Source organism: Chenopodium album, chromosome 7, assembly GCF_948465745.1.
Source record: "Chenopodium album chromosome 7, dcCheAlbu1.1, whole genome shotgun sequence".
NCBI lineage: Eukaryota > Viridiplantae > Streptophyta > Magnoliopsida > Caryophyllales > Amaranthaceae > Chenopodium > Chenopodium album.
The window spans coordinates 75,005,707-75,020,863 of record NC_137840.1 but is presented as its reverse complement, the minus strand read 5'-3'; the positions used below and the strand labels follow the sequence as shown (position 1 = coordinate 75,020,863).

Here is a 15,157-nt window from a genome sequence, read left to right as displayed (position 1 = left end):
TTGATGTCCGAAGTCATTTGTTGGGCTGATAAGTATTCCTCAACTCGTAGATATGGTAAAGATGGCATTGGGCCAAGCTGGCCTTGCTAAGGGTAAAATAACGACACGATATGACATGGCACGTTTTTATACTTGTGGCGTGGGTTTTGTCGAAGTAAGGTAAAATTAGTGAATATAGAGTTGAATAGAATTTGTTATATATATTTGGGTGTATGGTACACTCAACTAATTTAAGGTATGATTAAATGAAAAACAATCATCAATATTAGTACAAAATACACATGAATGTATGGTACACGATGTATATAACAACCTCTCAGACTTGAAATTAGGCATGACACGACGCAACATAATTAGATATGGGGTTGGGACGTTGGGTCGTGTTGTGACTATCTTAGGGCCTGTTCATATTTACTGAACTAAGCTGAACTGAACTGATTGGAGTTGAACTGAACTGAACTAAACTGATTGGAGCTGAACTGAAATGAACTGAACTGAAAAATTAAAATGCATAAAAATATATGAAAATGTTTATGAAAAATAATGATAATATATATAGTGGATTGTGAAAAATATAAAAGTGTTTTAAAAATAACTCTGTATTTTAAATTATTAAATTTTTGTGTATTATATTTTAAATATATATATATAAATAAAAAATATTCTTCAATATTTTACTGTAGTCAATCGTTGCTTGTTGTACACTACACAATTTTGTTCGTTTACATGAACTAGGGATTCCATTCACGCACCAAGTTGAAGTCGTGGGACCAACAGAAGATCATACTATGTACGATGATAACAGAAAAGCAGCTATGGATATTGTACGAAACCAAATAACTGATCATATATGGGAGTCAATTCAGAGGAATGCTAAGGTAATGGAGCAACTTAATGAAGAAGAAGAAGACGAAGAACTAACCGATTATGAAAGCTAGTAACTGTTGTGGAGTACTCTCATTTTGTCAATGAGTCCAACTATAAAAAAAACATGTGACCATTTTGAACGACGAGTATAATTTAAAATAATAATAATAATAATAATAATAATAATTATTATTATTATTATTATTATTATTATTATTATTATTATTATTATTATTATTATTATTATTATTATTATTGTCGTTGTAATATGCTAAAACATTTAAAACAAAAAAATTAACAACTGAGCTGAACTGAACTGAACTAAAAATAAGTAAATATGAACGGACCCTTATGATATGTGAAAATTTATAAAATATTAAGGATGACAATTCTCATTGACAAAAAAAAATTATAAATTTTTTAAATGGTAGTTTATACTCCGTATAAGATATGTTCAAAGAAAATAAGTTTAGCTAAGGTTGATAGTTATTCAAGCCCAATTCACAACAACAATAAGTTATAACAAAATTTATTATGTTAATGTAAATTTAATAAATACTTGGTGCTTAATTTATTGCCACACGTGTTAGATTTTTCAATGCTAGTTCAGTTGTTCGTTGTTTTATAATACGGAGTACTCTGTATGTTAATAGTAGACTTGTTGAGTGCTAAATTCATATTCCATACGCATCCTCCTTATTGATTAAAGGCTAATTAATTACAATTACAATTACAAACATAAATAAGAATTACGCTTGTGTGTTGAAAAACTTCAAACAGAACATAAATGATTTATTCCCTAATTAATTTTGGTATTTTGTACGTAGTAATTACTTCCTCCCTTGCCTGTTGCTCTTTGAATGTTGACTTGGGATGTTACATTTGGTTGCTTAAATTGAACTTCAACTAGCCTTTTGGCTTATTTGATATATGGGTTGTTACTTGGTTATTTCTTGTGATTTTTGTTTTTAAATACTACTCCGTAAGTACTAAGTATAAGTATAAATATAAATATATAAATGTGATGTATTGGACATTTGCTCAAATTGTAATTCTTGTAGCATAACAAATTATAAGAATACGACTTTTCATAATTCTACTTTATCCCTTTGTTGGGATTTTTATTCTTTTTCAAAATGAATATATCTAATGCTACTGTACGAGTTCACTCTAGTAAATACTAGAGTAGAAGAAAAATTAATCGATGTATATCTTCTTTAAACCTTTAATTACTCCAATCCAAAATTCTGTTACAAAACACATTCCAGAACTCAAAAACACTTCTCACCTGAATCATATCTCCTTAGATTTCTGCGCCTTTTCTCTCTCTCTTAAAAACAACACCACCATTTCATTCCTTCATTCTCCTTATTTTGCCTCTTTCACTTTCTCTCTCCTCCCAACAAAAACAAAACCATGAAACTACACCTGAAAGACCACTCCTCTGATCCCTCCTTCAATCCCTCTCTTCCTAAACTCGCTTTCTCTCTCCTCCTCGGTCTTTCTTTTTACCTTTTCCTCTCTTTCTTCTCTCTCAAATCTCTCTACTCCCCTCCTCCTCCTCTTTCTACTCACCTCACTCTCCTCGCCTCGGCCCCCGAGCCGAGCCCCGATCCCACAGAGCTTCGTCACGTTGTTTTCGGCATTGGCGCTGCCGCTAACAAGTGGGGCCGACGCAAGGAGTTTATCAAGTCATGGTGGAGGCCTAATGTCACACATGGTTTTGTTTTTCTAGACCGGAAGGTTAACTTAACACAGACCGAGGACCCTTACGAGTACCCGACATTTAAAGTATCGGAGGATACTTCTAGGTTCGGGTACTCGTATCGACGTGGGTCCCGGTCCGCCATCCGGATGACTCGGATCGTATCCGAGATCGTCCGGATGGGGTTGGAGGACGACGTACGGTGGTTCGTCATGGGAGACGACGACACCGTGTTTTTTCCCAATAATTTAATTCGAGTGTTACGAAAGTATGATCATAATAAGATGTACTATATTGGGAGTAATTCGGAAACACATTTGCAAAATATTAATTTTGCGTATGATATGGCTTTTGGAGGTGGAGGGTTTGCTATAAGTTATCCTTTAGCATTGGCTATTGAAAAAATGCAAGATGGTTGTATCCAAAGATATACGGGTTTATACGGATCGGATGATCGGATTCAGGCTTGTTTGGCCGAGCTCGGAGTTCCTCTCACTAGAGAACCCGGTTTCCACCAGGTTCGTTTTCATATACTACTACTTTGATACTTTCATTGTCACGTTACTAGGTTAAATTACATGTTTAGCATGATACTTACGGTTAATCAAGCATGTAAATTTTTAAAAATTTACCGGTATTATTTATTGTTATGAATGAAATTGCAAATGGTCACGTTGTTTTTGCAATTTCCAGCTAACAAATTAGGAATTGTTACTAACTGTTATAATCTTCTGAGTTTCACGTTTTTTTGGTAACACTTGATTGTTGATTAAATGAAATATGGGTGCTTGATAAAATTAAAGGTAACAATATGTTACAAAAGTGAGTGCTCGTCAGTTTATTTTATTTTATTTATAAAATGTGGTTTAATTACGAGTAATGAATATGCAAAGCTGTAAATTAATGTCGTACTTTGATAATAAAAGTGATATTGAGTGTATGTTGGGTTTTACTACTACAACTTTACATGTTTGTTATTTTCATTTAGTAATTAGTATTACTGCTACTAATTTCTTTTTTCTAACTTCTGGTCAAAAAGTTGGAGTCCTACCTACCATAACGCTTTATAAGTTGTTTTGTATTTGTTTTAGACCAAGTTTTTTTGGTTATGTAACAAACTCTTTTCCTACTATTAACTTGGTTTTTCAGAAATCATAGGAGTGTACTAGGGAGTTGTGACTAACATGTGTTTATAATAATTGTTTGTTTTTGTAAAAATAAAACCATTGATATCAACATACAGATTACTAGTGCTCTTGCCATTAAGTGCATGTCTTACATGCTAAAATGTGACCTTAGGCATTGGTGATAAACGACTTGCCATATCACATGTGCATATGATATCTTACCACGACCTACCTTTACATGCACATACATTTCTCGTACATATAAGTATGTATTAGAAGCTCATATAGTTTAAACAAGTTCCAATTAGGACTAGCCAAATTTATACTTTGTGTATACATATACAATTAGAATGAAGTTTATAGATTCCGACAATCTTAACACACCCTTGAACATACATGAGACATGACAACAACAACAAATGAACCTATACAAACATGAGTGATCGTTCTAATATAACATGTATTGTGTCCGTGTATGTGCATCATGCCCCATATATAACTATTATTAATCATAATTAAATTGGAGAACACCATATTAGAATCTTATATAGCCATTGTAATGACAATATACATTGCATCCTCCTTTGAACTTTCACTACATTCTTATTGATTTGGTAGCTAGTTAACCTTATACAATTTCCAAATGATCCAAAATACAATTTCCAAATGTTCCAAAATACAATTTCCAAATGTTCCAAAATACAATTTCCAAATGATCCAAAATAATTTTAGTGATAGATAACTAAGTCAAAGATATCACTCTTTTATAGTCTTTGAGGACCCACAATTTGAAGTGAATTTCTGTTAATTGTCCAACAAAAGTTTGGTACATTTTATGATTTTAATCATAGTCTCCTTTTACTTTCATTCCAACTTCCAAATTTTCGTGTCACTTTCCACAATTTATCCCTGACATATGGCTTAATTATTGTAATACATATGAAAGTTCAACTTACCAAACTAATTAAATCCCAAATAATAAGTTAGTAGTTTTCAATGCCTTGATTAATGGGGTAAAATTCAAAAGAAGTGGAGATAGGGGAATTCAATGATTGACTTAAGTCCTTTTTTTGTACATATGTTGACTTGAAATTAACTTTTGTGGCACACAAATAGTGGGAGGTAGAAAGTACACAAAAATTAGTCTTCCTTTATTCATCCATTCTCCACGTTTTATTACTCCATTATTAGTGGAAGCTAGTGCTATATATACTTTTTTTTTTTTTTTTTTAATCATGCTTATTCCTTTGAAATATTACATGTTTACATATTAGAAAGTGTTTTTCTATGAACATTTAGTAAAACAAATTAAGTCTTTGTCTATGAACTACTTGGAAGCTTAGCTAAATTTAAACAATATAGTTTATGTGACGAATTATTCTTAGTTGATTCACCGATCTTTAAAGTAACCTATTATTTAGGAACAAGTCGAGTAAAATAGACATATAATTGTTAGTTTGTCTGCACTTTTTCCAATTCCATGGACGTGGTATTATGTACATATACTTTGTATTTTTTTTGGGTAGAAAGTGTTTTTGCATATATTCACCGTATTTTATCATCTCTTATTAAAGTTGTACAAATATCTTAATAAAGCTTATAAATAATTTGGCAGTGTGATGTGCATGGCAACCTATTTGGGATTCTAACAGCGCACCCAGTAGCACCACTAGTAACACTACATCACTTAGAAATAGTTGATCCAATATTTCCATACATGACCCGTCTCCAAGCGCTGCAACGTCTAAAGATAGCAGCAGAAGTAGACTCGGACTCACTAATGCAACAGTCCATATGCTACGACTCCACCAGGAACTGGACCGTCTCAGTCTCCTGGGGGTACGCGGTGCAGATCATTCGTGGTTCCATCACACCCCGAGAGATGCAAAGACCGTCTAGAACATTTTTCAATTGGTACAATAGAGATGAGCCAGCGAGTTTTGCCTTCAACACAAGACCATTTACCAAGCACCCTTGTGAGAAGCCTTTCATATACTATCTTTCTAAAGCCGCGAATAATGCAGAGATTAATGTGACAGTGAGTGAGTATGAGCTATATCAAATGCCTCATCCTTGGTGCTGGTGGAAAGCTGAGAACCCTGAGAAGTTTCATAAGGTTGAAGTGTATAAGAAGCCTACTGACCCTCATAAATGGGATGAGGTAATTTTCTACATACTTTTATATTTGTAATCAATATATGATTAGTCATTATTTGTGATCTAGTTTTTGATATAGGCTAAGGGCCTGTTCATATTTACTGAACTAAACTAATTTGATTGGAGTTGAACTGAACTGAATAGAGCTGAAATGAATATTTTATGAGAGAAGGATATTAAGAGCGGAACTGAATTGAACTGATTGGAGCTTAATTGAACTGAAATGAAAATAAGCTGAAGTGAACAGACCTTGAAAATAAAAAGTTGTAATATGACCATGCTTAAGGCGTGTTATATCCTCTTTGGTTCACATTGTTTTCACTTATTTCATAAAAAAAATATATGTTCAAATAAGATAAACTTAAGAAAATTAAGTAGTATTAGGTTTTGATAAGGATTACCGAGATATATTTAAATAAGTTTTGATAAGATAGAATAATTTAGATAAGGTTAAAAAAAAAAATTATAAATTCAAAGTTAGTAAAAAACAGTCACCTTAAGATGAACATATTCGGATTTTAAATTACATCTAAATTACTCCTTTTGCACTATTATTTTACTCAGTTTTCTAATTGTTGTGCGCAATGGTGGTCTTATGGCAGGGTCCAAGAAGGGATTGTTGTAGGGTGATGCATACAGACAAGAAAAGTACAGTGGTAATAGATGTAGGAGAATGCAGAGAAGGGGAATTCCTTGAACCATTACAATAATAACTAATTAATATAAATTGCTATATTTTTTTTCAGCAATTATCATCTCTCTTCTCATTTTTACTTGCTTTCAATTCAAGTTTAACCCATTTGGGTTCTTATTGGCCGAATCGAAGCAATTTTGAGTTAGGACAATAAAAAAACTTTTACCATTGTAAATAGGCTCTTTACGCACTTGTATACTTTCATCTTTGATGCCATTGATGTTTATCATATATATCAAAGCTTCATAAATGGATGGAGTTTTAACAGTACGTACTTTCTTAACAAATTTACTGTTATGGGCGGAGCAAATTCTTGTATGCATAATGCAATGGTTTATAATCCGTCTTGTGTGTGACTACTTATAAAAAAAACAAAGTAATTCTTATAATATTGACTAAATAACCCCTGTAATATTAACCAAATAACCCTATAATACTGACCTACTAACCCTATAACAAGGATGATAACAAAGTAACCCCTATGATGAGCCACACATAAGAATTTATGTTTCAAGCTTTCCACGAATATTCTATATGCACATCACTTTGCTCAAATAAATTTTGTTAATATGTTACATGCTTTGCAAAAGTGCCCTTGCATATCACAAAGTATAAAAAGAGATTCCAAGTTTTATTCCATTAGGCAATAGGAATAGAGCTCTTTTAAATGTAGGATTTGTTTTTTCTTAAAAAAAAAAAATAAATAAAAAATGTAGGATTTGTTTTTTATTTAAGAATATACGAGTACTTAAATTTTTATTTTTTTTATTCTATATAAATATAAAAAATCTAAAACTCGTATTTATTTTGCAAGAACCTCCTCAAAATTCCGGATACTATGAGGCCATAACATACATTTACTTCAATTCTCCAGTTAATTGTTTACTCAAAAAATATATTCTGGAACCAAAATACAATGATGAAATCCAAAATTGTGGGTATTTCCGCTATATTGTTGCTCCCATATGTTTACTTTCTCTTGAGAATCGACGACGAAGAATTGAAGCGATCAATACTCATGAATGGCGCTTTCAGTTTCGTCGGATTTCTTATAACTTTGAGAATGATTCCCGTCGCTTCTCGTTACCTGGTTCGTCGCAATTTGTTTGGGTTTGATCTTAATAAGGCTGGCACTCCCCAAGGAAACATTAAAGTGTCAGTTTTAACTTGACTCTAAAGTCTTAATTATAATGATTTGTTTTTATTGATTTACAGTCCTGAATCTTTGGGTATAGTTGTTGGGACAGTGTTTTTGGCCGTCGTAATTCTGTTTTTGGGCGTGGCAATTTTGTTTCAACCCTTGAACTTGATTGCTGATTCCACTGTAAGTTTTTCAAACATTTCTTTCAATGTAGAGACAGACTTTGTAATGTGTCATACTAATGAACAAATTAATAATTTTTGTAGTGGCTAGTTCAGTATAATTCAGCTTTGACATCAATCTGTTTCATGATTTTGCTTGGCTTTGTTGACGACGTTCTTGACATTCCATGGAGAATGTAAGTATTAATCTTGTTAGTTTCGTGATAAAATTATCATTTACTCGTTGTTGAAACCCATTGTAGCCCACTTGTGAATGTCCCATATTGGAGATGCGGTTCCACTTTATAAGGGACCAAGCTCCAAAGCCTAGTTTGTTGACCAAATTCTCCTCCTCCTTATTCGGGTTGTCCAGACCCATTTCATATTGTTTCGAAATTTATCACTCGTAGATATTAAAAGTTTGTTGTGCATACAGGAAACTGGTCTTGCCTTTAGTTGCTGCTCTTCCTCTGTTGATGGCTTATACCGGTCATACAACCATCGTAATCCCAAAGCCTCTCATTCCACATCTTGGGTTTGAGTCATTGGATCTAGGTGAAACCTTGTGTATTAGTTGGATCAAATGTTAAACAATTATTTCTTCTTGTTGTGGCTTGTGACATCTTCTAATTTGGCATCACGTCCCTTCTATATGTATGCAGGATGGATGTATAAACTGTATATGTGCCTTCTGGCAGTGTTCTGCACTAACTCTATTAATATTCATGCCGGTATAAATGGTCTTGAAGTTGGCCAGACAGTAGTCATTGCATCCGCAGTAAGCCTATCAACTTTTGAATTTGCTACAAACATTGTTGTAATTTGTATACAGTCTGATCAATTGAGTGCTTAACAGATTCTGATACATAATATCTTGCGAATTGGAGCATCCATGGGAAATTCTGAGTATCAGCAGGCTCATCTATTCTCTATTCATCTTATTCAACCTTTGTTTGCTACATCTTTGGCTTTACTCTCTTACAACTGGTAATTATGTCACTGGTATTATGTACTTGAGGTATCTTTTATGTTACTTTGTTTGAGAACCTTCTTTGACTTTGTGTTCAGGTATCCGTCTGCAGTCTTTGTTGGGGATACGTATACATACTTTGCTGGAATGACAATGGCCGTTGCTGGAATTCTGGGTCACTACAGGTGAAATAGCTTTCTTTTGTTATTGAAACTACACCATATCATCTATACTGTGTTATTAGTTGGTAACTTGTACCTTTATGGTCGAAACCTTAACTAGGAATAACTACACACCTGAGAAATTGCTTTCAAGTTTGGACAGGCATATGTATTCATGTATAATAAGATGCACACTTCTAGAAACATGTCTATGATGAGAGCAATTTCCACTGTGTAATTGCCTAGCAAGCCGTCTTTAGTTTGTTTGATCGAATGCTTAACAAGTTTACTACCTGTTTGATGTGAGAAAATATCGAATTAAAAGTATGCAGATGAAGTCATAGTTAGATGGTTTACCATTATATATCATCATACATAAACTAATCTATGCATTATCTCAGGAGAAAGACTCATTTTGCATATGTTTGTTTGGAAAGAGTAATATTCTGATTCTCTGTGAATTTTGCAGTGAAACATTATTGATTTTCTTTGCTCCTCAAGTCATCAATTTTATCCTGTCAATTCCCCAGGTTAGTTTTTCTTCTCCTCTCTTCAATTCCCCTCATAATCTGGCAATCTGCCCTTGAGCATTGCTTAATATGTTTTCTATGACTTACTTTTTACAAGATTGCTGGAATTATTCCTTGTCCTCGACACCGTCTTCCAAGGTAATCCTTTTGATCTATTTTCTCAACCCAGTTCATACATAGTATTTCTTACCTCATCTGACAATATCTTGAATACCACCAGATTTGACCCTCAAACAGGACTTCTAACTGGGACTAAGAACGGTACACTTGTGAACTTTTGTTTGAGACGTTTTGGAAGAATGTCTGAACAATCACTCTGCATTGTTCTTCTCTCTATCCAGGTGAGGCTACTAGCTCCTCTGTAACCTCTCTAAATTAGTGAAAATTTGCATATACTACTCGACTACTCGTACTACTTTAGGTGGTCATTGCAACAAAGTTATGCATTTCTGGCCACTGATAGATATTTGTGCATTAACATGACATGCCCTTCTCCACAGGCTATTGCTTGCGGATTTTGTTTCTTGTTATGGTGGCTCCTAGTTGGCTGGTACAAATAACATTCCGGCGACTCTACTCTAGCTAGTAAAGATTTGATTCGAGATGATTGTATCAGCAACTTTATCAAGCAAAGAGAGGTGATGCCCTAGTAAAACTCGCGCTTGGATAAATTGACCAGAAGTAAACTGAAGGCTCAGGCTCACACAGCTTGGTATTAGTTCATTCAAATTTGCCAATTTGGCACCCACACTGCATTGTGACATAAATTAGTAAATTACAGCTGGCTGAAATTCAAAGAATTTCAAGTAGTGTATTTGTAAAGCTATATAATGTATCAATTTTTGCATCCAGGAGATATGGTGTACACAGGGCTTGTTGCTCATTACTCTAATCAAACAGCTTAGTTGCAGTAATTGAATTCTATCTTTTACTATTTTTTGTTTCTGATCAAGTTGGACTGATACCCTATTGTACTAGATAACTTTCTTTGCTCAAGTGCTCAGCTATCACTCATGAGCTAATTAAAGAATTGGACTCTTGCAGTACTTCGTTTTATTGCCTTAAAATGTAACATAATTTCTCATGTATCTTATTTGAATTTGAAGTTGCTTAAACGACCGAGTCATACCATGGAAATCTAATGAATGCACTCACTAATCACTATATCTGGATTTAATTGTAACAACGTACTCATTCTCTCCGAAATTAGATGTGATTGACCTCGGGTGATGCATATTGTCATTACAAGGATAACAACCGATAATTGAAGATAGGGTTTTGAAAGCTTTAACATTGGTTTATACTTTCGCCATTGGCTGGAGTTGAAAAGCGTTAGTTTATGCATGTAGCATTAAGTGCATGCCCTATAGCCACGCCTACGCCCCATTGCCCATAATGCTTGGTGGCTTGTGCATCATGCCCATATGTTATTGCACCATGTGGTGCATAAGTTTTCATATCTAATTTCAATTAAAAACTAGTACATCCAGTAATGTCGAATTGAACCTATCATATCTCGTCTCATTTACGCCCTTAATAATCCCCGTAGCCGAATACGGATATGTTCACCTACCAGGCTACCACCCAGCCCACTCGAGGGCACACCCAAAAATAGCTGTCAGAATGTTCAACGCGTTTAAACCAAAAAGTTTATTAATCTTAATTAAATCCGTGTTTTTCTGAGCTCTGTTCTTCATTTCCTTCACAATAATTCTTCCTCTTTCCTCTGACTCTTCTTGTCTCTGTTTCTTGTCTCTCTGCAATGGCGAATCTCTCTAAATTTCCCATTTTCTCTCTCTTCCTTCTCCTTCTTCTTCAGCTCTTCTTCGAAACTTCCTCTTCTTTCACTCCCACCGACCATTACCTAATCAACGCCGGCTCCGACGCCCCTTTAACCACCGACTCCGACAATCGCAAGTTTGCCGGCGACGATTCGCCACTTCCTCACTCGGTTCGACTCTCTGCATCTCGGACGATCCCCCTCACTGAGTTAGACCATGTCTCCCCTCTTTACAACTCGGTCAGAATCTTCAGAAAACCCTCAAAATATGCGTTTCAGATCAAAGAGAAAGGTGCCCATTTGGTACGTCTTCATTTTCACCGCTTTGATTCATCGAAATTCGATCTTTCTGATGCTCAATTTCATGTTTTAGCTGATGGGTATTTGTTATTGAATGAATTTAGTGGGTTGACCATGAAATCACTTGAAATTAGGGAGTATATTTTGTGGGTTGATAGTAATAACCTTGAAATTTTGTTCAAACCTTTGAAGAAATCTAAATTTGGCTTTGTCAATGCAATTGAAGTTATTTCTGCGCCTAAAGATTTGATACTGGACATTGCTCAATCTGTAGATTCTAATGGGGTGGTTAAAATTGATGGAATTTCCAGAAATGCGTTTGAAACTATGTTTAGGGTTAATGTTGGAGGTGCTAAAGTGACCCCTTTTAACGATTCTTTGTGGAGAACTTGGGTTACTGATGATGGGTTCTTAGAATCAGACCATGGGTCTAAAGAGGTTCATTTTGGTGGTAGAATTAAGTATCAATTGGGAGGAGCGAGCCGCGAGGTTGCTCCTGATAATGTGTATAACAGCGCGAGGGTGATTAGTGCTTCGAATCCTGGTGTTGCTAAGGAGTATTTGACATGGGGTTTTCCAATTGTTGATGGGTACAAGTATCTTGTGAGGACTCATTTTTGTGACATTGCTAGTCCTGTGCTTGGATCATTGTATTTCAATGTGTATGTTAATGGGGATTTGGCCATTGAAAACTTGGATCTAACGACTATTACAAACAGTTTGGCTTCTCCTTACTATGCTGATTTCATTGTCAATGGAGAAAACGGGGTTGTTTCTGTTAGTGTTGGGCATTCAAATTGGAGCTCACCTTCAGGGGTTGATGCATTACTGAATGGAATAGAAGTCTTCAAAATGAGCAACTCACTAAATAGTCTTGATGGAATGGTATCTGCAAATGCAATCATGAGATGTAGGGGAGGAAATAGTAGTTTTCTGGTGCTTCTTGTAGCTGCAGTAGGGTTGTTGGTTGCTGCATCTGTTGTATTGCGTAAAAGATTAATGGCTGTGCGTGATTCTGTGGCATGGTCTCCATTGCCTGTGGATGTTTCTGAAGTCAGTTTGAAGTCTACCTATTTATAATTTTGCGAATGAAAGTCTCTTTGGAGGTGAATGTATCCATATATGTTGCTACATTCATAACTTATCAAGCCCTGGTCTTGTTAAAAGGTCGAGTATTGGACCTCAGAACACTTTGATTGTGGCATTGCTAGATGTGAAAGGACTCAGATGGTTGGACTGATGCTCTTTCAGTTATGTAAGTAAATTGTATTTTGTGAAGAACTTAGAACTTCCGATCATAGGCACTCCGTATTTATTTTTGTTGATAATTCATATAATGTTAACAAACTTTTCTTTTTTTTGAGATTATTGATCTTGTTTTTTGAGTGTAATATATGGTGATTGGTGAAGGCATATGAATGAAAACCAACTGTAATGGATATACTTTTGATAACTTTTCTAGTTTTCTGGTTTAAAAGGTGTGATTATTTTGGTTCTCATTATTTTAATATTATGCACCCTGGCAATTCCTAACTATCATCTCATTCTTATTCTTTTCTTCAATCTTTATTAAGTCGATGGAAAATGAGTAAGAGTGTACCATCCCTAGAAGCTGGAAAGAGAGAATTACTCTTCTTCTAGAGTTTACTGTTCTGTATTCATAGGTCTTCATCCTGTAATATGATGGTCATCTGTAGATTGTAACATGGAGATTTAAGGTCATTAAGTCATAGCATACTTCAAAAATAATCTCCTAATGGTTTGTGAACATCTGCTGGAGTACTGTATAAAGCTGGGAGTAAATTTGAGCATCCTTTAGTAACAGTTGGATATTGCTATGATTCTGCAAGCACCAGTTTCTGATAACAATTGGAATTTCAAGTTTGGTGAGTTAGTTTATGTAGTTATGTTATTTCAAAAGAACTAGGAAAAGCTATTGGTGAGCAGTGTAATCCAAGGTGTGGAAGCTTCAGCCAAATACTGTCTCATCCTTGTTCGAAGCATAGCCACATAGCCACATACACACTGGCTACTGGCTAGCCTGGTGCCATGCATTAAAGGAACAAGATTTGTGCACTGGTCATTTATATCACTTCTTGTATTGGACATACAGGAATGATCCATGTCTTGTATGAGATAGTTTGTTATGGGCGGATTCAGCAATCTGTAGCTACGATAAAACCTAGTCAAGTAAACTTCTTGCTGTGAACTGCGCTTCTTTCACAAAAGCAACTATTTTGTGAGTTGATCTCACACAATAACTAGCGAATCATGAAGAAACAGAAACTGTCATCATTCGATTACAAGTTAGTCTTGAGCTTTTACTCTGTTGCAGGAGTTTGAAAGGGGGGCTATCACTGTTGCAAGGTTGATCAAATAACCGGAATAGTCTTGAGCTTTATGATTTACAAGTTAGTCTTGAGCTTTTACTCTATTTTAACAAGGCTGGAATAGTCTTCAATTCTTGATAGTTTTTGCTGCTAAATGCATAATTCTACTATCAAAATTATAACAATGAATGGTATTACCGGGTTAAGCGTTGGCGGTGCCTTGCCTAGTTGTCTTACTATTTTACGAACACAACTACACAAGACATCACTCCTGCGGTGAGGCATGACTGCATGAGTTACATCTTACAGGCCTTACAGCTCTAATTTGGGCCATACGCCAATCTGATCATGGCGTTTTTTTTTTTTTTTTTTTTTTTATTTTCAATAATTCCCTCCCCTGAAATATGGTCTGGCAAGCAAATATAAAATAAGAAACTGAAAATATTACTCAGAACAATAATGTTCATTTATTAAACAGTTAAACCCCAATGGCCCCAAAGCTATTGTTCAGCAAAACTTTCTTATTGCATGTCTCGTGTAAGCTAGAGGAAAAAGGAACGCTTCAAGACCCTCCTCCCGAGATGAACTTTTAATACTACGTATTAATTATTCTGTATATGAATATATTTTTATTTTATTTTTTTGGTAAGGAGAAAGACCCTGACCGTACTTCAACCCTCACGATTATTTTGGTCCGGTATTTGCGGGTCAGACTCTTTGAGAGTGAGGGGGGAGGGTAAGGGATCCCCACCCTCAAAGTGTCTTTAATGAGAAATATATGCCTTTATGTAAGGATAAGAGAGGTACCAAGGTATAAGTTGGATTTGTGTTGTCTAGGGAAATAACCAAATGTTTCTTAAATTGTTATATTGCATTTCGTTTAAACATTCATCCTGAGTTAGGGCTTGCACATTTACTTAATTTCAGTTCAGTTTAGTTCAGTTCAGCTCTAATCAGTTCAGTTCACTTCAGTTCAGCTTCAATCAGTTCAGCTCTTAATTTCCCTCTCTCATAAAATATTCATTTCAGCTCAATTCAGTTCAGGTTCAGCTTCAATCAGTTCAGTTCAGCTCCAATCAGTTCAGTTCAGTTCAGCTCAATTCAGTAAATGTGAACAGGCCCTTACTAATTCGGATTTTAGGCTTTGGAAGGATTATTAGTTGATGTTCAGTTGTTCACAAAGAATTTACAGCCATCTAGTTTGAAAGCTTTCCTAGTGCTGTGTTGAGATTAA

The 15,157-nt window shown here is 34.9% G+C and overlaps 2 protein-coding genes across 2 annotated transcripts; both read left to right on the top strand.

Annotated features, from left to right (window-relative positions):
- The first annotated feature begins 61 nt into the window (after positions 1 to 61).
- Positions 62 to 13,046, top strand: LOC145640683 (uncharacterized). Its single transcript, XM_081691918.1, has 5 exons — positions 62 to 92; positions 736 to 878; positions 2,470 to 3,090; positions 5,315 to 5,865; positions 11,764 to 13,046. Exons 1-5 carry the CDS (start codon positions 62 to 64, stop codon positions 12,671 to 12,673), a joined length of 2,256 nt encoding a protein of 751 aa, XP_081548044.1. The 3' UTR covers positions 12,674 to 13,046.
- LOC145638577 (uncharacterized) lies at positions 7,376 to 10,401 on the top strand. The gene is made up of 11 exons (XM_081689563.1): positions 7,376 to 7,705; positions 7,766 to 7,874; positions 7,958 to 8,049; positions 8,289 to 8,407; positions 8,515 to 8,630; positions 8,709 to 8,839; positions 8,921 to 9,007; positions 9,453 to 9,513; positions 9,611 to 9,651; positions 9,734 to 9,854; positions 10,014 to 10,401. Exons 1-11 carry the CDS (start codon positions 7,467 to 7,469, stop codon positions 10,071 to 10,073), a joined length of 1,176 nt encoding a protein of 391 aa, XP_081545689.1. The 5' UTR covers positions 7,376 to 7,466; the 3' UTR covers positions 10,074 to 10,401.
- Positions 13,047 to 15,157: the final 2,111 nt, after the last annotated feature.

What these genes read in the sequence shown, in the direction of transcription:
- LOC145640683 (XM_081691918.1), top strand. Translation starts at nt 62, where the DNA reads ATGGCATTGGGCCAAGCTGGCCTTGCTAAGG. An exon ending in CCAAGCTGGCCTTGCTAAGG is followed by an intron (nt 93 to 735) that starts GTAAAATAACGA and finishes TACATGAACTAG; the next exon opens with GGATTCCATTCACGCACCAA. An exon ending in CATAAATGGGATGAGGTAAT is followed by an intron (nt 5,866 to 11,763) that starts TTTCTACATACT and finishes TAATAACCTTGA; the next exon opens with AATTTTGTTCAAACCTTTGA.
- LOC145638577 (XM_081689563.1), top strand. Translation starts at nt 7,467, where the DNA reads ATGATGAAATCCAAAATTGTGGGTATTTCCGCTATATTGTTGCTCCCA. An exon ending in GTTTGAGTCATTGGATCTAG is followed by an intron (nt 8,408 to 8,514) that starts GTGAAACCTTGT and finishes ATATGTATGCAG; the next exon opens with GATGGATGTATAAACTGTAT. An exon ending in TTATCCTGTCAATTCCCCAG is followed by an intron (nt 9,514 to 9,610) that starts GTTAGTTTTTCT and finishes ACTTTTTACAAG; the next exon opens with ATTGCTGGAATTATTCCTTG.